A 21,849-nucleotide genomic window follows, 5' to 3' on the forward strand; every position below is an offset into this window, starting at 1 on the left:
CATAAATGCACTGTTTGCATTTGATGATGATGTTAATCATGTCAATTCTAACCCTCTATTTTGCACGGTATAATAAGTATCTCTTCCCTTGCATCGAGCTCCTTCAAGAACACGCAAAGCATTGTTTATGCAAACAGTTTAACGTATATACCTGGTCAATCTATGCAACACGAGCTATTGAACCAAATGTACACTAGAGGGTGATTTAACATTCTACAAAATATAAACAGTGTTGAGCTCCCTCAACTGGACATGCTGTGTATGTTCTCTAGAGTTTTGTAGACGTGTGCTGTTGAATTTGTTTGGTCTTATATTCAATTTCAATTAAATATCTACAATAAAAAACGTATAGTAATCCAAAGCTCTGTATTTAGTTCATCTTACTTGAGGTGAATAATATCTGCCGTGTCGGTGAGAACATTTTAAGTGTCTCGGTCCTTTCCTAACCCAAGTGTAATCGACTCCAACGTCTGTGAATGGTGGTTCATCTGGAGAGACTCTATCCGGGGGTAGATCAGCCATCTGCTGTTGTCCAGGAATAGCATTTATACGCCGACAGACAACACATTTAGACAGGATTTTTCTGATCAATACTGCGGCACCAGGAATCCAATATTTCTGACATAGTCTGGATAGCGTATGGTTTCGACCACCATGTCCCACCTCCATGAATGTGTCGTAGAATGAGGTCAGCAATGTGAAAGTCTTTGGATAGAATGACAGGATGTTTCATTTCTTCTGGCATTGCAGCTCAGCATAGGCGACCAGGTATGGAAGAATGAGTTCATCGGCTGGGATCCAGAGCAGTGCGGCACAGAAGAGATAACGTTACCTAGAACCCAGTTTTGGACACCAGATATGGTCATCAATGAATTGTAAGATTCATGCACAACTACAATAATCAAGTGTGAAACACAGAGACGAAACGTATGGATCAAATGTTGTCATTGTCTTATGTTGTTCCATAAGTTTATGCCTTTAGCTCCAATGATCTACAAAATGTGAACCAAATTATTCAATTGCTTTTATCCACACTCATGTGAACCTCAGGAGTGGAAAGATGTCTATTCAATTAAGGAACGTACTTATTTTCCTAAATCACCGTTACTCCTCTAACCAATAGAATCTCAAAAGTGGTGACATGGTGATCCCTTATGTGCAATACAAGGCCTTTGATATAACTTTGATATAAAATAATAATAATACTGATCATATCTAAAGATGTAAACATTGCTCGAAACAAGTGTGAAATGTGTTTTTTTGCCGTCCTACAGCGTTTCGCAAAACACAACATTTGTGCCTTATGTACATGTTAATTCTAATGGCAAGATCTACCACTACAGCCCTGTCAGAGTGGTTAGCTAATGCAGGCTGTACATCTACACCTTCCTCTTTGACTTCCAGAACTGCACTTTCACCTTCAACTCCTACACCCACACAAGTAAGACCCCACATAGATAGAAAAATCAATGGATGCTCTGGAATGCATGCCTCTTCAGCTTCCTGCTACCCCCACAGAGTGTGGACCGCTCGGCCTTTAAGATGACCCTCATCTTAGGCTACACCGTCTTCCTGTTGCTTATGAATGACTTGCTGCCGGTCACTGGCGACACCATACCACTCATAAGTCAGTAGTACCCTTGTTCAGAGTGAGGATGACATCAACTTGTATAGCTAGAACTGAAAAGTAACCAGCATACCAACACTGTCTCCTATTTATCCTCAGATGTTTTCTTCTATCTCTGCCTGGCTCTGATGGTGGCCAGCCTGTTGGAGACAATCCTCATCACCAACCTCCACTCAAGCTCCAGACGCCGAGCCCCCGTCCCCCGCTGGGTGAGAGTCGTTTTCCTTGGAACTCTGGAACGTTTGGTTGGTCTGCCTCCAATGCCACCAAAAGAACATTCAACAGGTATGGGGTGCGGCTAGATCCATGTTCCATGTTCCAGGTTGCAAAACAAAAGTGTACAAAATTAGGCTGAGACGAAGAGGAAGACGTGGAAGGTAGCATTTTCATTCAAGGAGATGATTGAAATGATGATCTTCATCAAACATGATGAAATAGTTCTGTATTTATCTCGAAAAGCTCGCCCTTTTCAATCAAAAAGTAATCGACATGGCACCCAGTGCATAAGATGCACACACTTTAACGTGAAAGACCTGCATTACCATACAGATCCCAATGCCGCAGTGGAGGAGGGCGGCGTTTACATGAATCCTCCAGGGGGCAAACATCTAGTAGACACAACCCTGGACGCACTGAGGACGTTGGGCAGAGACGTCCAGGCCATCCGGCGGCAGGTGGACCGGCAGCAGAGAGGGAACCACAACTCTGAGGAGTGGACCCAGGTGGCAGGCGTCATCGATCGCTTTCTGTTTTGGCTCTATGCCGTCTTCATAATAGTCAGCTTCGTAGGTATGATCTGTATCTGGGCCTTTTCATACAGCAAATAAAAGAATGTGTTTAGACAAGGGTTCCATAAATGTTATATAGCGGCCAAGATTTGTGTTGCCTTATGTAGTCTTCTAGCCTACGTATTATTTCCTTATGTTCGAAATGTACTTGAGTAAGTTTAGTCAGTATGATTGTTACTTAGGAGAGGTTCAATACTCCATTCCCGGCATCACTTGTTTAATTAATGCTATGCTCCTAAAATCTGACATCGTCCAATCTGATTGAATCAAAATAAAACTTTTTCAAAAAATGTTGTTTTATTTTACAAAAATTACTTGCCTATATGTTGGTGATATTGTTGTTATGAATTATTTGAACATGAAAATGAGGGAGAGTAATTGGGAAGGGTCTGAGTCAACCCGTAAAGATATTTAATCACCATGCGTTTGATAACCTTGATTTAATTGAACGTAACAGCAAATATTGTATAGCTTGCTTTGCTGGCTTTAATGTAACCTTTCAACAGAACCCCACTTCTGGAAACAGTGTATATTTTCGAAGTTTAGCAAACAGCAGTGTTCATTGTGGGTTAGTGTTGTGTTTTTAAGTTGAAAAGCATGCATTTGACGCTGATTGCGGGATTGGTGCCTGATTCTGTGTCGGGTGCTCTGTTGGTTTGCCTCGGCTCTGTGAAGCCCGGGTCGCCTCTGATGCTGTAGACACTGTCACAGTTAACTACCATATTAGATCTATCAATTGCTTTTTGCTGCTTGTGAATAAACAGAGCCGTTTATAATAGGTACATAATGCTTGAGCCTGACTTTTGATTGCCATACGGTACACCCGTAGCACTATCACTGAATACTTCCGACCAGCTGTAGCACCAGCAAGACAAATTTCTGGTGCCGCCACTGCTTCCACTCAACGCTCAGTGAATGGTGAGTAATTTCTGACCTCTAGAATCTCCTCCCTACTTTGCACCCACACAGAGCTGTTTCTCAGGGAGCAGAATATCCACTCGATTAGCCCCATTAATCAGAATGACTGATTAATGAAAAAATAAAAAAAATAAAGTGAATTTTGAAACCCATTAGCCGTCTCTTCTCCATGGATCTGATCCAGCAATCTAGAATAACCGTGATTGGACAACACAAAAATAGAGACGATAGCCCAACCCTACAATACACAGCATGTAATAATGTATGTTATATCATATAATTATATGAGTCATATTGAGTTAGTTAGGGGGAAGATAGAAGTCAAGGTTTCGGTTTTAATTGTTCCGAGGTTTGCTTGGAGCATTTGTCTAATTAATACCCTTAACTTTTGTAAATGAGCTCAGCAGGCATGATTTATTTATCATTATTAAGGTTTAAGTACTGAACTATGAAGGTTATGCAAAATCGGATACTGACTATCAACAATTATGTGTATGCATGTAGACTACATTTATGCTCAAACGTATTATTATTACTACAATAGAAATGCGCACTGTGCAGACACATTAACAACGCATTATGGCCACCCTGTGGATTTATTTTCCACGGAAGTAAAAAATTCATACAACCGCCCCATGTCCATTAACGCCAGGAATTACACACACTGGTGTCTATGTGTTTTACCTGGTGTATATAACACATGTATAAACCAAGTATTATTTCAGGTTCGGCGAATCAAACCTGACCATAATATAACTTGTCCTGTTGTCAACCCACTGCTGATGATTCATTCGATTCTTTGGATACGTGACGCAGAAGAACTTCCTCTTTCTCCAAAGAAAGAAAGGAGGGGCATTACCGTGGGTCAACTTTATACTAAGCGATATCTAAACACAAAGACGCAACAGTTGGGTCAGTCCGAAAGCGGTTTCGTTTTCAGGAAACTCAACAATTTTAGTCGACAATGGAGCGGATACCAGGTTTACGGTAAACAAAGATTGTGTACAAGTTTATGTGAATGCATTCAGTGTAACAATAACTGTATGACATATTTTCCTATATTGGATTTAGGTTTTACCTGGGCGTTTTCCTTCTAAAAAGTATTTCTATGGCAGCACACGGTAAGAGAAAGTCTTCCAGTGAAACCGACTCAGGGCGATTGGCGGTGTTTTTATTTTTCCTTACTTGTTAAGCTACAATAATCATGTTGTTTTGGAGACACAGGGCTCAATCTTCACTGCGACAACGACTTCGAAAGGCTGATGTGTGGGATCGATCCCCCGCCCGACGAGCCGAGCTGCGCCGAGTACACACTCAGCACCCGAGTGGATTACTCCTACGAATGCATGTAATTATTAATAACGGACCGATATTAATGACTCATTAATGCCGAACATTAATGCCAGTCATCATACATTGACTTGAAAATATGAAACGGAAAGAAACATAGTAGGCCTACGTCTATCCACATTCGTTTGTGATATAGTGACGACGCAATGCGAGTTATTAATATTGGGCTTTATTTTACTTTTCAGTAAGAGTAATTGCACTTTAACACCGGACCCAGTTCGGACGGGGACGTGCAGCTGCTCGTTGGACATCAAGGGGTAAGATTTTATTTTACAAATGAATCTGTTGCCTAACTAATAACGAATATGTTTCTAACTTTAACATGTTATTTTATGAGGATTGTTCTGGGGGAGAAATACAACACAACGTTGTGGAAAGCTGGGGCCCTAGTGGAGTCCATAAACATCAGCGCTGCAGACAGTGAGTTTAAGCAAGCCGTTTCATACCTGAAAAAAGTAATTCCATACCTGCTCCATAATGACTGCAGTCAGTGGCGGACTCAGACTGTTTGAAGGGCAGGGGCGAAAAAATAAAAAGGGCACATTCTGGACAACATGGGGCCCCACCAGCGGACACAGTGGCTTTTCTAACTTGATGGTGTTTCGTTCCCCCAACGGAGCCTTAAAGGCAGCGCTGCCTGGAAGGTCCTATCCCCTAACCTTAGCAAGCGCTGCCTTGAAGGTCCCATTGGGGGCACTTGTTACATCTCCATGTAGCACTTAAAAGAATAGTTGGGCTCATAATTTAAACGGGGGGTGTGGGGGTCCTCCCCCAGAAATGTTGCTTCAAAGACACTGTTTCCCCTTATTCTAGCGACTTTATAAACACCAAAATGAGTTGTTCACATCATTGTGCACTTTCACATTTTAGCCAAAGAAAGGAGGATGCCTTACTGCTTTCATCTTTACAAACATTTATGTAAAAATTAGACTGGAGAAAATTTAGTCTGCTGCTACCAGACAGTCTTTGACTGCTGACAGCCAGCTACGGAAACATTTAAGGAAGTTTTCCTTCATGTTGAGGTGATAGCTGACCATTATCGTCTCTCTTGCCCGAAATGACCTACACTTGAATGATCTTGAACGCTCAAAAAATGTATATACATTTTAAACGGATTATGCAAACTGAAAATATTAAGTTTTTCTAACTTGGCATCTAATTGCGCTTTTCCACTATGGGTTCTGACATACTCTTTATCCGCTTTTTGCTTCGTTATCCAGTGGAGATTTAAGTATCACTTGATGTAGCCGTTTGTCATGGCGACGACACATGAAAGCAACGCCCCGCATTCCCCGTTCGTCAGCTACCAAAGAGAGGAACGTCTGCACCTCAATAGCTAACCACAACATGTTTTTTTCGGTTTGCCATATTCTTGCTCCAGAGGGCACATCATCATCATCAGGGGCAACCTAGGGCACTCATTAATTTTCGTTCACGTGTAAAGGGCAGCCAATAAGGCACTTTCTATAATTTTCACCACCATAGAGGGCACTTAAGCACACTTTTTCAATCATGGGGGCACCAGACGGGCAGAAGGGCACTAGAAGGGCACCAGACGGGCAGAAGTGCACTAGAAGGGCACTATAAGGACCACACGAGCAGAAGGGCACTATAAGGACCAAACGAGCAGAAGGGCACTATCAGGGCACTAGAAGGACCAGACGAGCAGAAGGGCACTATCAGGGCACTAGAAGGGCACTGGAAGGGCACTGGAAGGGCACTGGAAGGGCACTAGCAGGACCAGACGGGCAGAAGGGCACTATCAGGGTACTAGAAGGGCACTATCAGGGTACTAGAAGGGCACTAGAAGGGCACTAGAAGGACCAGACGGGAAGAAGGGCACTATCAGGGTACTAGAAAGGCACTAGAAAGGCACTAGAAGCACAGAAGGGCACTTGAAGGACCAGACGGGCAGAAGGGGACTATCAGGGCACTAGAAGGACCAGACGGGCAGAAGGGGACTATCAGGGCACTAGAAGGGCACCAGACGGGCAGAAGGGCACTATCAGGGTACTAAAGGGGGCAATAAAAGGGCACCAGACGGGAAGAAGGGGACTATAAGGGCACTCATTAAGGCTCAGGGGGGGGCAGTCGCCCCCCCTGAGTCCGCCACTGACTGCAGTAATGTGTCCTCCAAGTGATAAATATGGACGCCACATTGGCCTGTACATTTATATGTATATGGAATCGTCTGCTCATTTCTGACCTGTCACTCTGTATTCACTGTCTAATAACCCCTCATCTTAATGACCTGTCTCTGTTTTAACCGTGCCTGCTCTTTAATGACCTGTCTCTGCAGCCACTGTCTAGCCCCCTGTACCTGCTTCTTAATTACCTATCTATAATCATTGTCTAACACCTACCTGCTCCTTCCTTAAGTTTCTCTGTTTTCACTGTCTTACCCATACATGCTCCTTAATGAACTTTCTCTATATTCACTGTCTAATCTTTACCCCAGTAAAACCCAAAGCCCCAAATATCACTTCGGTGACAAGAGAAAATGAGAATTATCTGGTGATGTGGGACACAAAATACGAAAAAGACCCCTCCTTCGACCTGACGGTGTGGCTGAACTACCGCAAAGAAGGAGAGAACGGCACGGTATGTCCATTTACACCAGAGACCCCGATTCAAGGCCTACATAACATCCATTGACATCTACATGTCCGTCACCTTCCTATTTCATCACTTAAGTCGATCTCTCTACAGACTCAACCACACAAAGGCAGAATATCCTGTAAAAAGTACCATTAAAAAAGTATAAATGACCCAATGTAATGTAAATGTGTCTGTAATAATTTGCTATTTGTGGAATTGCCACATGTGTAGAAATGTTGTTGTTGGTTATTCAGGTGTATTTGGAAAAATTGGTAAAGGTTTGGATTCTTCTGTTGGTGTTAGGATTTAATTCCGTGCTGCCTGTCTTGGTCAAACAAAGTGTTGGCTGGAGCCTAACATAGGCTGTAGATGAAACCCAGACTGATATTTATTTCTGAACCATGCCGTTGAAGCTGTAGTCTTTCTGTTGCAGAAAGTGGACGTTTCGTCCATGGAGTCTTATGAGATTTTGGGCAAGTCCCTGGAGCCGAGTACAGAGTACCTGGTCAGCATGCAGAGCTACTCTGCGTTCTACAGTGAAAGTAGTGGAGACCTGACATTCACCACCCGTAAGATCTAAACCCCCTACCTCTGGTCCCTACCCATCAGGCTACTGCCGGCTCTGCTACCTAAACTCCTGCTGGTCTCAGTTCCATCCCTCTCTATCTCCGCCTATCCAGGTGTACGTACACTGATTCTAGTGGATGATAATGAGTATTATCGGATGGCATCTGCAAGAAACTGTATATATCTGTGCATCCTATTCGTGGTATCAAATAAGCTTCATAAATGCAGTACATTTCCCACCAGTCCTGTCATGCCAAATTTGTACCGGCTGCCAAATTTGTACCGGCCTACGTCATCAGTTGTTGACAACTTGACAACTGATTTGATTGGGTTGTCCGTTGCCGGGCAGGTTTCAAAAAACATTCGGCTCATGTTTCCAAAGACGAAATAACATAATACAGATAACGGATCGCTATATAACACTTGTTTTTACTTCATATTTGTATTGTATTGAATTGTTTAATCGAATTTAGCTAGTAAACTGAGTGTTTAAAGCAGGTTTCAAAAAACATTCGCGCTTATGTTGCCGAACACCAAATAACATAATACAGATAACGTATCGCTAGATAACACTTGTTTTTACTTTATATTTGTATTGTATTGAATTGTTTAATTAAATTTAGCTAGTAAACTGAGTGTTTAAAGCAGGTTTCAAAAACCTGTCTTGTCACGCTCAATGAAGGAGTGCAATGAACAAGCATGAAAGTTCGCGAATGTTCAAGAACCTTCCGCGATCGCCCATTGCCAGGCAGGTTTGGAATTGGTCAACAACTGATGACGTAGGCAAATTTGGCATGACAGCCCCCCAGTGGCTAGAAATGGCGTGAATGCTCAGACACTCCGATGTCGAATTTGTTCCCATATGTTGTCGTAATGGGCAAAGTTTCGTCCCCTTTCTCTGCCTTGCCCGCCCAGAGAATTTGGCCTGCCAATGAGACATTGAGATACGACAGTGAAAGCACCACGTGTGTGTGTGTGTGTGTGTGTGTGTGTGTGTGTGTGTGTGTGTGTGTGTGTGTGTGTGAATACACACACTGTAACGCAAGTGTTCTTTGTTATATATTTGGATAGCCGTTCTGCTGTTGGTGTTATGGCGCATAACACATTGCGGTGGTGCCTCGGCAGCAGGTAGCAGGGCTTCGGCGGGAAACAATCGCCGTCAACAATCGCGGGCAAAAATCCCTTTTGTCCTCCATGTCGCAGCTCAGTGTGTTTCAGATTGATGTGGAAGTGGAAGAAACAGAGACGTCGCCGTCGGAAAACCTGAAGCAGTCGTTTGAGATTCATAATATCATATGGAGGCGAACAAAGTTTTTTTGGCCGTGAAAATATATAATATATGATATAGATATTTATGAATAATATGATATTATTTAGATATAGAGCTCCAGGTCTCCCTCCGGAGCACTGGGCCGTCTCTAAAAAAAATGGCACGTTTGAGGAAAGCTCATTGTGGGACCGGCTCGTAGTGGCTGTAATTCTGCACCAAGGATGAATTTCTTGAATGTACTGCATTAGCGGCCCACTAACACCCATATAAAGCATTCATAAAGTAGGATGCCATGGGATCTCTAATGATCTACGTACAGTAAAACAGTACATTTTTATTTTACAGTAAATATGACTATTTATAATTTGAATAAAAATGAATAGGAAAGTGACTCATCAGTCGAGAAAGGTAATCGTTACATTGCTTTTGATCAAGAATACGCACGGCTCCCCGTTTACTCGTTTCTGTCTACAAGCTTGTCTTGGCCTCTATTATTGCAGAAACGTTGATGTACGTGACGTCTGGGCTAATCAACAGACGTACATAATGCAGTAAATTGAGCATTACTCTTGAGTTAATGAAGAAATGGTATAAACTGGTAGTGGGAGATGGTGAAAAGGCTATGATATTTTTCTCAAACATGATATATGCATGTTCTTTTTCAGCTGTGTCGCCTACCAGTATTGCGGTGGCGGTCTTTGTGAGTCTGTGTGTTGCTGCTTTCATCATCACCAGTTTCCTGTATCTATTCTGCACACGGTGAGATGCCCTTATCCTCACAGTTACTTGTGTCATGATGTCGTCAGTAAACTTTTTTAAAAGATGAAATGAAAAAGGTTTTTATAAAATTATATTTGTTCCATTTGTCTCTAGGTTGAAGGAGAGTTGGTGGGATAGCGTTGACGACTATAAAAACTCAACTTTGTTATTCATGGTCCGAGGAGGTCACAAGGTACACAGCTTTATGGAATTTTACGAATACAGGCCACTGCTGTCGTTGGTGAGGGGGAAACTTTCAGTCTCTTGCAAACTGCCACCTCACCACAGGTTACTACAAAATTCTACACAATGGACCTTTGACCAACAGGCCAAATCTTTTAAGAATCATCATGGGATATGAAACGGTAGGATCCACACATTGTTTTAACGATTTTCCGACCGTTTCACAGGTGCTTATGCCGCAGAAAACTCTCCTGAGCTCTGTCTATGTTGAGGCCTGCAAAGAGGATGAATTCGACGAAAAACCATTGTGGGTTAATATTGCTGGCCCTCTTTTGTTTCAAAAAGTCTTCACTGTCCTGTACATGGAATGGAATTCAATAAACTGTTTATAAGAAAATACCGTAGTCACAGGAGTGACAATGATGATGTCACTCCATTAAATGACTCTCGCAACATCACAAATAACATAATCTTCCTCTCCTGGTTTATCTTCCAGGGACAGCGGTGGGAATTCCCTTCAAAGTGTCAGAGCAAACAGCGTGGCCTCGTCTCTGGGTTACTCTCAGAAGGTCTCCATTGACATCATCTCCGATGTGGAGGAAGCCATGCGTATGGCCTTCCCCCAGCTCTCCACAGCTCCCTGGCTCGTCGTTGCCCAAAGCATCACTGGTTACAATCCAGTCGCTGTGACCTCCAGCCCCTCCGTTTTTGAGAACATGACATATTCCATGTCTCCTTCTGGGACCCAGGGGTTATACGCTGCCAACCCGCCTGCTGTACTTAGTGAGTCCTTCTACAAACCCAGTATGTTGTGGGGTGGGGTACACAACCCTTTTCCAGATTCTCAGATGCCTATTTTCCAGCTGACTGGAGAGAGGCAGCCTTTCGATCCATCCCATATGAAAACTGACCTTTCCTATCAGTCGTGGAACGCTGAATCGGGGAGCCTATCCCAATCAGAGGCTCTGCAGGTAGACCTCTCGTATAGCTGTTCTCCGGGTGACACCACTTCTTCCTCCGACCTGCATGGCTTTGGCTCCTCCCAGTCTGGTGACAACTTGAAAGAGTCACTCCTAGTTGGAGAAGCTGACTGGTCCAGCATGATGGAACGTGTTTCCGGTGAGGAGAAACAGTCATTCAATGTCTGGGTTTCAAATCCTTCTGAGGTGTCCTGCCCTTCCACTGCATGCAGCCTTGTTTCCTTGGACGATGACTTTCAAGAATTCCAAAGTATGATGAAGCGACCAGGAGTGCTCATTCCAACGGCAAACGACAGTAGGCCCAGAGGTCGGCCGGACAAGCTTCCTGAGACTCCCTACACTGGAATGCCTCAAAGAACCATAGAGGGAGCAAGCACCTTAACCCAAACAACACAAGCAGCCCAGGGTATTCTGGACACTCAAGGCAACAAGGTGTCTCTTCCGCCTGCGGATCAGCACAAGCTAATCATTATCAGTGATTATCATAGTGTTTAATTAGGTCTGAGACCGTGGACTTAATGGATACTAAAGGTGCGGCCACACCAGACGCGTATCTCGCGTACTTCGCGTATGAAATCGCCATTTTTTCCATAGTGAACCATTGGTTTACGCGCGTATTACGCGTAATACGCGTATAAGCAACATTTTACGCGCGTATTGCGCGTATGAGGCGCGTATATTTACGCTCTATACACGCGTATTGCGCGTATATCGCGTACATTTCAAGAGTTCAAAAAATTGAACTTTTTACGCTCATACGCATGACGATTAGCCGTGTTGCCCAATCAGCGTTGAGCTTGACCCGACGTCACTGGCAGAGAGTAGTGAGCTTGGACAGAAGCATACGGCCGACATCTTTCTTTATTCTGTGTGGAAATAGTAACATAGTTACGCCATTAAATGCTTTTATGGAAACATTTCTAGCAAGAAATGTGCATTTTACTTTCATAATGTTCGCTCGGTGAATGTGAAGGATGTTTGGTTTGATAGTTATTACGAAGAGGGAACGCTCCGTTCACTTGCATGGACAGAGTCTCTGGTTACTAAGCAAACTCAACGTCTTGGCGGACTATTTCTCTGCTGATCAACACTACAGACACTACACGAACAGAAATGGAGGTGGATCAAAATATCATCGTCGCCGTGTGCGGCCGTCCTGTCCTGTACGACACCACGATGGTGTCGTACAGGGACAGGAACAAAACAGAGAGGGCGTGGGTCGACGTGGCAGAGGATATTGGCGTTCCTGGTAAGATCAGTGAATAATGTGTGTGTGTATTTTGCTTGGCTTCAGCTATCGGTGTGTATGGGTTGTGTGACGTAGGCGCGTATAGCGCGTATTGCGCGTATGCGACCATTTTTGACACAAAATGGTCAAGCAACATTTTACGCGCGTATTTCGCGTAAAAAGTACGCGAGATACGCGTCTGGTGTGGCCGCACCTTAAGAGCCTTAAAGGTTGGATATTGTGGTATTTATGAGTAGCGTTAACGTAGTAATCATAAATGATGAAACGGAGCTTTGCATGATGTTGCTTTATTGCTGGAGAACTGAACAACCTCGCGCCCCGGGCATCACATCCGGTTGGCGCTTATACTACCGTAATGACGTAAACAGTACGTGCAAGCTTACGGTGAACATTAATATTAATTCAGACTACTGGCGTGATCTGAATATTACAGGTATGAAATTAAATTTTTTGGCCATTTTTGCAAAATTACTTGAAATCCTTATCATAACCCACTTACAGCCACTGAGTTAGAAGTACTGACATGAAAATTAAACATGTCAATCATCTGTGGAACGGGCAGGGTTCGAAAAACTCCAGCCAATGATTTCCAGAACCACCGAGTGGCATTGGACAGTAAGTACGTCAATCAAACCCCTTCATGCACGTACTCGAAAGCTCATGACCCAGAGCAAGCTTCTGTTTGTTATCCTGCGGTAGCTACTCGAGCTAGCTAACTAGCTAATCCACCTTTGGACCTAGCACTATAATGCCGTGTGTGTGTGTGTGTCCATCAGAGTAGAGATGGTTGGCTTTTCTACAGTGGACACCAAATAGTTTTCCCAAAATGTGAAGACAAACCACTGCGTGGACTTTTGTAAATATAAAGCACTTTCTTATTAATTTCTTAACTGGGAATGTTATAATAATGATCTTTTGTTATAAACGAAAAATGAAAATGTGTGCTGTAACTGTTTCCATTAAAAAGTAAAGAAGGAACAAGATGGAACCATTGTGTGACAAGATGCAACAGGTGCATAAGTGCACTGTTTGCATGTGATGATGTAGATAATGTCAATTCTGTTATTTTGCAAGGTATAATATCTATTTCTTCGCATGCATCGAGCTCCTTCGAGAACACGCAAAGCAATGTTTATGCAAACTGTTTTCAACGTATATACCTGTCTGCCGTGTTCCAATATCCATACTATCCGTCCTTACTAGCCTAAGTTTGAGTACGTAGAGCAGGGGTCTCAAACTCGCGGCCCGCGGGCCAATTGCGGCCCGCGGGACGATATTTTGTGGCCCCCTACTTGATATCAAAGTTAAGTGTTAGTGAGGCCCGCACGTTTAAATTTATTTATTTATTTTTTGCCGAGTCGCTGCGCTTGCCCGTTGGCCTCATTTAGAAAGCTTGCTGCGCACAAAAACCTTGCATAAGACGGAGGTGAAATGTGCTAGGCCAACGGTATGGCTTCTCCCAAGTCTGTGTGCGCTGGAGATACGCCCTTTCTGTGTGTATCTCTTTCCAAACACCATGCACCTGACCGGGTTCTCTCCTGTGTGACTCCTCTGATGTATTTCGATCTTGTTATGGGCAGGCCAAGAGGGAGAGACGTCGGAGAACCCGACACAGTCTATTCATAATATTGTAATGACCACGGAAGAGGCAGTGAATGAAGTATTGATTAGACAGCGATTTATTAGAAACCTAATAAATCGTTGGAACACGCAAGACCGGTAACCATAGCAACGCCGGTAAACAAACCTCGCAAAGCCCAATCCAGGTCTTACTGAAGGCATTTAATGGTCAAAATATTCTTAATAAATATTCGAATATATTCGAATATTAATATTAATAAACAAACGAACTTCGAATATGATTTTTGGGCAAAAGTCAAAGCCCTAACACACACACACACCAACGTTTGCAGTGAAAAATGCTTCTGCACATTTCACCCCGTCTTCGCAAGGTTGTTGGGCGCAGCAAGCTTTATAAAAAAATATATATATAAAGCCCTGCATGGGCCCTGCAGGAGCTGTGTGAGAGGAAGCGCTGCCAGGTCTCTGGCAGTAAGGAGTAGGCAAGAAAAGCCATATGTTCAGAAGGACACTTCATGTTCTGAAGAAGGTTCATGTTTTAAAGTCGTTCATGTTCAAAAGAGCCATTCATGTTCAAAAAAGCATTCATGTTACTGAACTGTTAATAGTAAAGCTTGAGAAGACTGGATATTTGTACTTTTTTGTGGAAAACTTGATGTGGCCCAGCCTCACCCAGAATCTGCCTCCAGCGGCCCCCAGGTAAATTGAGTTTGAGACCCCTGACGTAGAGCGTTCCGATTCAGATCGGGCGATAATAAGTGTACTGAAGGACCCGGATGGTGTACTCAAAACGGTCAAATCGCAAAGTGTGGATCGTCGTCATCGGCGTACACTTTTCGTACTCAACGGCAGCCATCTTAGCTACGTAGCGGAAGAGGGCGGAGCCAGGCTGAGCCAAATTCAGCAGATTTTTCCACATAGCCTGCATAAATAGAGTCATTTTGTAGTTTTTATAGCAGCTAGGCATAAAGAGTTCACTGTTCAAAGCGGGATGTTTATTGCGGGGGAGGAGCCGCGGCGGCAGTCGTGATCCTAATTTCCGGTTAGTGCACCACGGAGTATTCTTCGTTTGCAACCACGTGATCAAAATGGAAAAAACAAGCAAAAACACAGCCGTCTTCTAGCAGCGAAAACAATAGTGGGATACAAATGTCAGAATATTTTCTCAAATTTAAGCAGTCCCGCCAGGGGAAGATACCAGCAGAAAGTTAATCTGTTTAGGTTTTGATCCCTACAAGCTGAAAAAGTCGGATTTTAGCGAGGATCAGGCCCTTTTACCGAGCGTAGATTACGGGTTAAGGGTTTCCTGGTAAAAACAAACTTAGAATTGCAGGCGCAAAAAATCTTGCAAAGAACCTCTCACAAATTGATTGAGCCCCAAAACGTACCAGTTATGAAGTGATTACCACAAATACGAGTGTTGGCGAGATTTATTTGTGCCATGTCGCCCCGGTAGATGTTCGAAATCCAAGTTGCTCCTCGGTCAACTCACGCGTCTGCTCACCTTGAGTTGTGAACACTTTTGGAATCCTAAAAAAACTGCAATTCCCATTCTCCCGTATGAAATTATTCGCACAACCGTGCACAGCACAACTGGTAGGCATTATTAGCCAAACAAAATAATACAATAGCGAAACAATTGAGGTTAGATACGCGCTTTGCGATTGAATGACCTCCACTCTAATGTGACTGAAACAAGTGTAGTGGGGCGCAATGTTGTGATTGCTTTCCTACCAAGATGGCCGACTTCCGGTTTGGTTACGAATATTAATTAGCTGTGACGTAAGTTGCAAACGAAGAATTCGAATTGGAACAATACTGACATCTGAAAATTAGCGCACTTAGTGAGTGTGGATAGTGTACTTCGTTTAAGTGTACGCTAGAGGGTGATTTAACATTATACCAAATATAAATAGTGTTTGAGCTCCCTCAACTGGACATGCTGTGTATGTTCTCTAGAGTTTTGTAGACGTGTGCTGTTCAGTATGCTTGGTCTTAAATAACAATAAAATATCTACAATAAAGTTATTGTAATCCAAAGCTCTGTATTTAGTTGATCTTACTTGAGGTGAATAATATCTGCCATGTCGGTGAGAACTTTTTATGTGTCTCGGTCCTTTTCGAACTCCAGGAAGGCAGGTTCGGACTTGGCAAATTCAAGGATGAGAGGAGAGGACACAGCACATTGATGAAACGTAGGTTTTATAAGTGTTTGTAAGTTGAATGCCACTGGTGACACCTTATCTGAAGGGTATTTTTTCGATTTTAATTAGATTCTTAATAAATATTGTTTTGAACACTATGCATACTTTTTCATCTAGTTGTTAATTAAATACTGTTGTTTGGGGGAAACTCACGTCTCTGTCTCATTGTCTTATCCGTCTATTTTGGGTGACCCTGTTGAAAGCATCACTACACACCAATCTACTTTCCTTGATATACAGTATTAGATCTTCAAGGTGGCGTTGTCGACATAACTATTGTTACAGTTGAACGTAGGGAACGTACTGCTCTTTACACACCCACACATTACACAGGGTCTGAAAAGGAGAGGACAGGGCAGGCTTTATGTCTGGGTGTCTACAAATTGGTGATGCTAACCCCAATACTAACACAGCTGCATGTTGGGGGACTTAGGGAATTTGTCGTGGTAACTTTTCACCATCTGCTAGCTACATTCTGCTCCACTGTCTGACACCCTACTTTGTATTTATCAACCATAGGAAAAGCAGCACTGTGCAGAACAAACCACCTGATTTGTACAAGTGGGGTTTTCAAGTCACGCTTACCTCAGAATAATGCTATATATATGTATCTTTGTCCTGAGGTACAAAACTGCAAGAGCATTTCAACGAGAAGGGTATTTTATCCAAGTTTCTCTGGTTTGGTTAATTTTAGCTACATTTTGTAGAATCAGTGAACTATATAAACATTCTGCTGTGATAATCTTATGATTCTTATTTTATATATTAGAACCAAGACACAGAGGAAGGGTGAAGAATTTCAAGATGATGTCTGCCAAACACTTTGAATTGAAGGTTAAGAGTATAGATCATATTGAGGGAGTTGTGGTTGTTACACAATGTAATATTGTCTCGTTTACTGCCATATGGAGTTATTTATTGCTCGTTTGTTTTCTGTAGTTAACACAAATTCTTAAATCTGCAGCTATCTGACAGGTCGTTTTGGACCATGACTTTCATCCTGTTCTCTATCACACAAGGTGAGTGCATGGAAATAACTATTTTTACGCGTTATGTTTTTAAATAAAAAAACATTACATATCAAATATGTATGATGGGAGATCTTTCCCATTTCTTTCCACAGCAACCATATTAGGTATGCTGACAAATTACGTTAGTTATTAGATCAATGCTATGTAAAAAATATATATATATCATAGTCTACTTGGGTTATTCATTCAGTATAAGTTCACATATGGCACCAACTAGTTTTGTGAAGTAAAACATTTGCCAGCATTCAATTTCTTGTTATTCTAATTTTGCTCCCAGCTCTTAGCTTGGAACCTCTGCTGAACTGTTCTGAACCCACCAATCTAGCCCTGCTGAAAGCACTGTCACCAGTCTTTAATTTGCGCTTCATACGGCCTGTGATCAACATCCATAATTACACAGAAGTCTATGTATCCTTTACCATGTATGGCATTCTGGGAGTGGTATGTTCTATTAAAAAAAAGTATACGTAGCTACCTGAGTTGGGCTAATGACTTTGAGAATTTAAATCTCAAAAATTTATTCAAGAAGCATGTGGTAATTTTTCAATTGTGAAAGTGAGCAATTAATAAATGTTAAAGAACAACATAAAGAATATGACTTTGTATGAAACTGGTAATTCGGATCTAAGCAACATTTCGATAGAAAGCCCTTTATATCTCTACACTTTTGTAGCCAGAGATTCATATTTGGCATACAGTTGGCTACTAAAGATTGATACACTTCATCTGCAATTACTTTTTTTTTCAGGATGAAAAAGCTCAACTCTTGACAACTTATATTTGGCAACACATTGTGAGTATAAAAAACAAATAAACGAAATAACCATAGTCCTTATCTGGATGTTTCTGTTAAAAAACACTAATTCATATTGTATTGAAATCCATCGTTTAAAGAAATAACGCCAATCTGCTTGGTGTTTATTGTTCAAGGTATGGAAGAATGAGTTCATCAGCTGGGATCCAGAGCAGTGCGGCACAGAAGAGATAACGTTACCTAGAACCCAGTTTTGGACACCAGATATTGTCATCAATGAATTGTAAGCTCCATGCACAACGTATGGATCAAATGTTCCCATTCTCTTATGTTGTTACATAAATTCTGCTAATGCCTAAGCTCCAATGATCTACACAATGCGAACCAAATTATCCCATTGCTTTTATCCCAACTCATGTGAACTTCAGGAGTTGAAAGATGTCTGTTCAATTAAGGATCATATTTATTTTCCTAAATCACTGTTACTCCTCTAACCAATCGAATCTCAAGGTAAAAGTGGTTACACGGTGATCCCTTATATGCAATACATGGCCTTTGATATGACTTTGATATAAAATAATAATAATACTGATTTCAAGTGTAAAATGTTGTTTTTTTTGCCGTCCTACAGCGTTTCTCAAAACACAGCCCCATTTGTGCCTTATGTACATGTCAATTCTGATGGCAAGATCTATGACTACAGCCCTGTCAGAGTGGTTAGCTCCTGCAGACTGAACATCTACACCTTCCCCTTCGACGTCCAGAACTGCACTTTCACCTTCAACTCCTACACCCACACAAGTAAGCATAGTTACGAGATGGCCTTGAACATCAAAAATCAAATTATCAGAATTTTTGGCCTTAAAATGTCTTAAATACGATTGTGACAGGCCTTAAAATTGTATTGGATCATGGAATCAATAACCACCACTAATGCAAACTGTGGATTTCATCTACTATTGGTAAATGCAACTTCAACGAGAGCTGTCTTAAGAACAGCGCTGCAATACGGAAGAGGATTAGGGCCAAATGTGATCATCTTTTGGGAGTTCTGAATTTAATCTCATAATTCTGATTTTAAAGTCAGAATAAAAAGATTTCTAATTTTAAAGTAAGAATTATTTTTAGAATTCTGTTTACTTTTCTAAAATTGCATTTGTAATGGTTTCAAAAAGGTCTTGCTTTGAAATGCTCTGAAATGCCTGCATGTGATTTCATGTAATTATGGTTGCATTCTGGTAGCGTGGTTATTCTTTAAGATTGGTGTACAGTTGTATAACATCCTTTGCTCTCTCCTCCTTTTCAATTCTCTGCTCAACCTGTCAGACAAGGAAATCGTGGTTAACCTCAACAGGCCGATAACACAGATTTTGAAGAATACATTGGCTGTGATGAGCACTGTAGGGGAGTGGCAGCTAATAGATATCACTGCTCATAAAGAATCGCATGCTGGGTTTATGGTGGACGAGCTCATATTTCACGTATGTTTGCTTTTTCTATGTTCGGGAATAATAAAATGATTTATTTATGATTAAAAATGTAAAACAATGTATTTCTTCCAGGTGGACAGGCTAAATGAATGGAACTAGTTAACGATAGATAATCTTTTAAATGGAGCCGTCTTTTTGTTTAACTCCATAGATTGGTCTGAGGCGTAAGTCCACTCTCTATGTGGTCAACCTGATCATCCCAAGCTGCTCCTTGACCACAGTGGACCTCTTCAGCTTCCTGCTACCCCCACAGAGTGTGGACCGCTCGGCCTTTAAGATGACCCTCATCTTAGGCTACACCGTCTTCCTGTTGCTTATGAATGACTTGCTGCCGGTCACTGGCGACACCATACCACTCATAAGTCAGTAGTACTCTTTTGTTCAGTGGCAGGTTATCAAAAAACGTGCATTGTTTGAACTGAAAAGTGACCAGCACACTCACACTCTCTCCTATTTATCCCCAGATGTTTTCTTCGCCCTCTGCCTGGCTCTGATGGTTGCCAGCCTGTTGGAGACAATCCTCATCACCAACCTCCACTCAAGCTCCAGTCGCTTTGCTCCTGTCCCCCGCTGGGTGAGAGTAGTGGTCCTTCAAAAACTGGGATGTTGTGTTGGTCTGCCTCCAAAGCCAAAAAAGGAACATTCAACAGGTATGGAGTTCTTAGGTAAAGTTATGATTATATCGACGGACTGAAGAACCCTATACATCAATAGACAAACACCCAAAACAAAAAGACAAACTAAAAGTTTTTCTCCAATGTAGATATGTATCCAAATGCTGTAAGGGAGGAGATCAAAGCTGGTAAGACTCCTCCAATGCCCCTGGAACTGGAAGACACAACCCCAGGCGAGTTGAGAGAGTTGGGGAGAGACCTCCGGGCGATCCGGCTACAGGTGGAACAGCAGCTGAATGGGGACCAGAAGTCTGAGGAGTGGATCCAGGTGGCTTCCATCATTGATCGCTTCCTGTTTGGGCTCTACACGCTCTTCATATCAGTCAGTTCTATAACTATGATCTGGATCTGGGTTGAATCAGACAGACGATAGAAACGTTTTTCAGAATCAGTTTTTAATTTATGCAATTTAGTGAACATCATTTTCTTTGTAGACTGTCGTCATCTAACCCTAAACAGTTTTTTTTTTATTTTAATACATTTAGTTAGTGTGATTATTGACGATTTGTGGTCCAATACACGATTAAGGGCTTACATTGATGTTCATTTTAAAGATCTATCATTATTATTCTCAAATGCTAAATCCTTAATAAAACATGTAAAATATAATTCAAAGTTGCATTGTTTATTTATGGTTACCTGAGCAGATAGACTTTTGGGCTAACTACACAGTTAAGATTGTTGGAGACAAATCATGCCACTCCACATGTCACTACACTAGCTCCCTGGGGTCAACATCAAGTTCAATTCATACATTCATAATGTTGTCATTCATTATGGCGACACATTAGTGCCATAATTCACTAATGTGATAAAAGATGCATTCGGGCGTATTATATTATTCCCCACGCGTAGATATTAACTGCGAGCGCGAAAATGATCTCTGCGCGCGCGCAAATAACCTCTGCGGGCGCAAAACAGCCTCTCGCGCGCGCAAATTACCTCAGCGCGCGCAAAACAGCCTCTCGCGCGTAACAGCCTCTCGCGAAAGATGTTTTTACGCTCGCTCGAATTTAATTTTGGCACTATGGGGGAGGGAACCAAGGCAGGGCGGGCTTTCCTATGATTGGCCGTTTCTGAAGCGCGATATTTGATTGACAGCCCTCCTCAGCCCTCCTCTCATTCAATTCTGAATTGTACAGTAAATGGCTGAAACGATAGTTACGTATTGTAACTCCAGATTCTATGAGTATAGGCGCAGCCTTTAAAGTGTCGGCCTCATTGTCCTTTAAATAGCTGAAGAAAAGCTGTTTATTGGGAGAAGAACGTCTGCCGGCGCCCGACTATATCTGCGAAATGCGGACGTCGTTGAGGCACGCCGCACGCGGACGTAATTGAGGCCTACGCTGTTGGTGGTCGGGGATTGCACATTTTTCAGTGCTACGGCTCACGCCTAGGGATAACCCAATAGCGATAGCCTTAAAAGGCTGCGCCTATACTCATAGAATCTAGAGTTACAATACGTAACTATCGTTTCAGCCATTTACTGTAAAATTCAGAATTGAATGAGAGGAAGGCTGAGGAGGGCTGTCAATCAAATATCGCGCTTCAGAAACGGCCAATCATAGGAAAGCCCACCCTGCCTTGGTTCCCTCCCCCATAGTGCCAAAATTAAATTCGAGCGAGCGTAAAAACATCTTTCGCAAGAGGCTGTTACGCGCGAGAGGCTGTTTTGCGTGCGCTGAGGTCATTTGCGCGCGCGAGAGGCTGTTTTGCGCGCGCAGAGGTAATTTGCGCGCGCGCAGAGGTAATTTGCGCGCGCGCAGAGATCATTTGCGCGCTCGCAGTTAATATCTACGCGTGTGGAATAATATAATACGCCCGAA

General features: G+C 42.5%; 3 protein-coding genes across 6 annotated transcripts; all 3 read left to right on the forward strand.

Moving 5' to 3' along the window:
- Window positions 1-359: 359 nt before the first annotated feature.
- LOC132469226 (5-hydroxytryptamine receptor 3E) lies at window positions 360-2,627 on the forward strand. The gene is made up of 3 exons (XM_060067156.1): window positions 360-875; window positions 1,727-1,912; window positions 2,177-2,627. Exons 1-3 carry the CDS (start codon window positions 869-871, stop codon window positions 2,452-2,454), a joined length of 471 nt encoding a protein of 156 aa, XP_059923139.1. The 5' UTR covers window positions 360-868; the 3' UTR covers window positions 2,455-2,627.
- Window positions 2,628-4,030: 1,403 nt separating this feature from the next.
- Window positions 4,031-12,559, forward strand: LOC132469217 (uncharacterized). The gene is made up of 12 exons (XM_060067144.1): window positions 4,031-4,320; window positions 4,405-4,454; window positions 4,558-4,681; window positions 4,869-4,940; window positions 5,021-5,103; window positions 7,142-7,284; window positions 7,715-7,850; window positions 9,784-9,877; window positions 9,992-10,070; window positions 10,288-10,367; window positions 10,557-11,566; window positions 12,485-12,559. The coding sequence occupies exons 1-11, from the start codon at window positions 4,298-4,300 to the stop codon at window positions 11,533-11,535; spliced, it is 1,863 nt and encodes a 620-aa protein (XP_059923127.1). The 5' UTR covers window positions 4,031-4,297; the 3' UTR covers window positions 11,536-11,566; window positions 12,485-12,559.
- Window positions 12,518-20,524, forward strand: LOC132469219 (5-hydroxytryptamine receptor 3E-like). Of its 4 annotated transcripts, XM_060067149.1 has the most exons (13): window positions 12,704-12,904; window positions 16,002-16,065; window positions 16,594-16,730; window positions 16,844-16,908; window positions 17,039-17,093; window positions 17,383-17,546; window positions 17,854-17,898; window positions 18,036-18,142; window positions 18,491-18,660; window positions 19,186-19,340; window positions 19,501-19,711; window positions 19,814-19,999; window positions 20,113-20,524. In XM_060067149.1, the coding sequence occupies exons 4-13, from the start codon at window positions 16,879-16,881 to the stop codon at window positions 20,394-20,396; spliced, it is 1,407 nt and encodes a 468-aa protein (XP_059923132.1). In that variant the 5' UTR covers window positions 12,704-12,904; window positions 16,002-16,065; window positions 16,594-16,730; window positions 16,844-16,878; the 3' UTR covers window positions 20,397-20,524. The 4 variants fall into 4 exon arrangements, with proteins under 4 accessions (XP_059923130.1, XP_059923132.1, XP_059923133.1 ...); XM_060067147.1 differs by lacking the exons at window positions 16,002-16,065; window positions 16,594-16,730; window positions 16,844-16,908 and having other exon boundaries at window positions 12,518-12,722; window positions 12,852-12,904; XM_060067150.1 differs by lacking the exons at window positions 16,594-16,730; window positions 16,844-16,908 and having other exon boundaries at window positions 20,113-20,522.
- The last annotated feature ends 1,325 nt before the right edge of the window (window positions 20,525-21,849 follow it).

This window comes from Gadus macrocephalus, chromosome 12 (genome assembly GCF_031168955.1).
Source record: "Gadus macrocephalus chromosome 12, ASM3116895v1".
Classification (NCBI taxonomy): domain Eukaryota; kingdom Metazoa; phylum Chordata; class Actinopteri; order Gadiformes; family Gadidae; genus Gadus; species Gadus macrocephalus.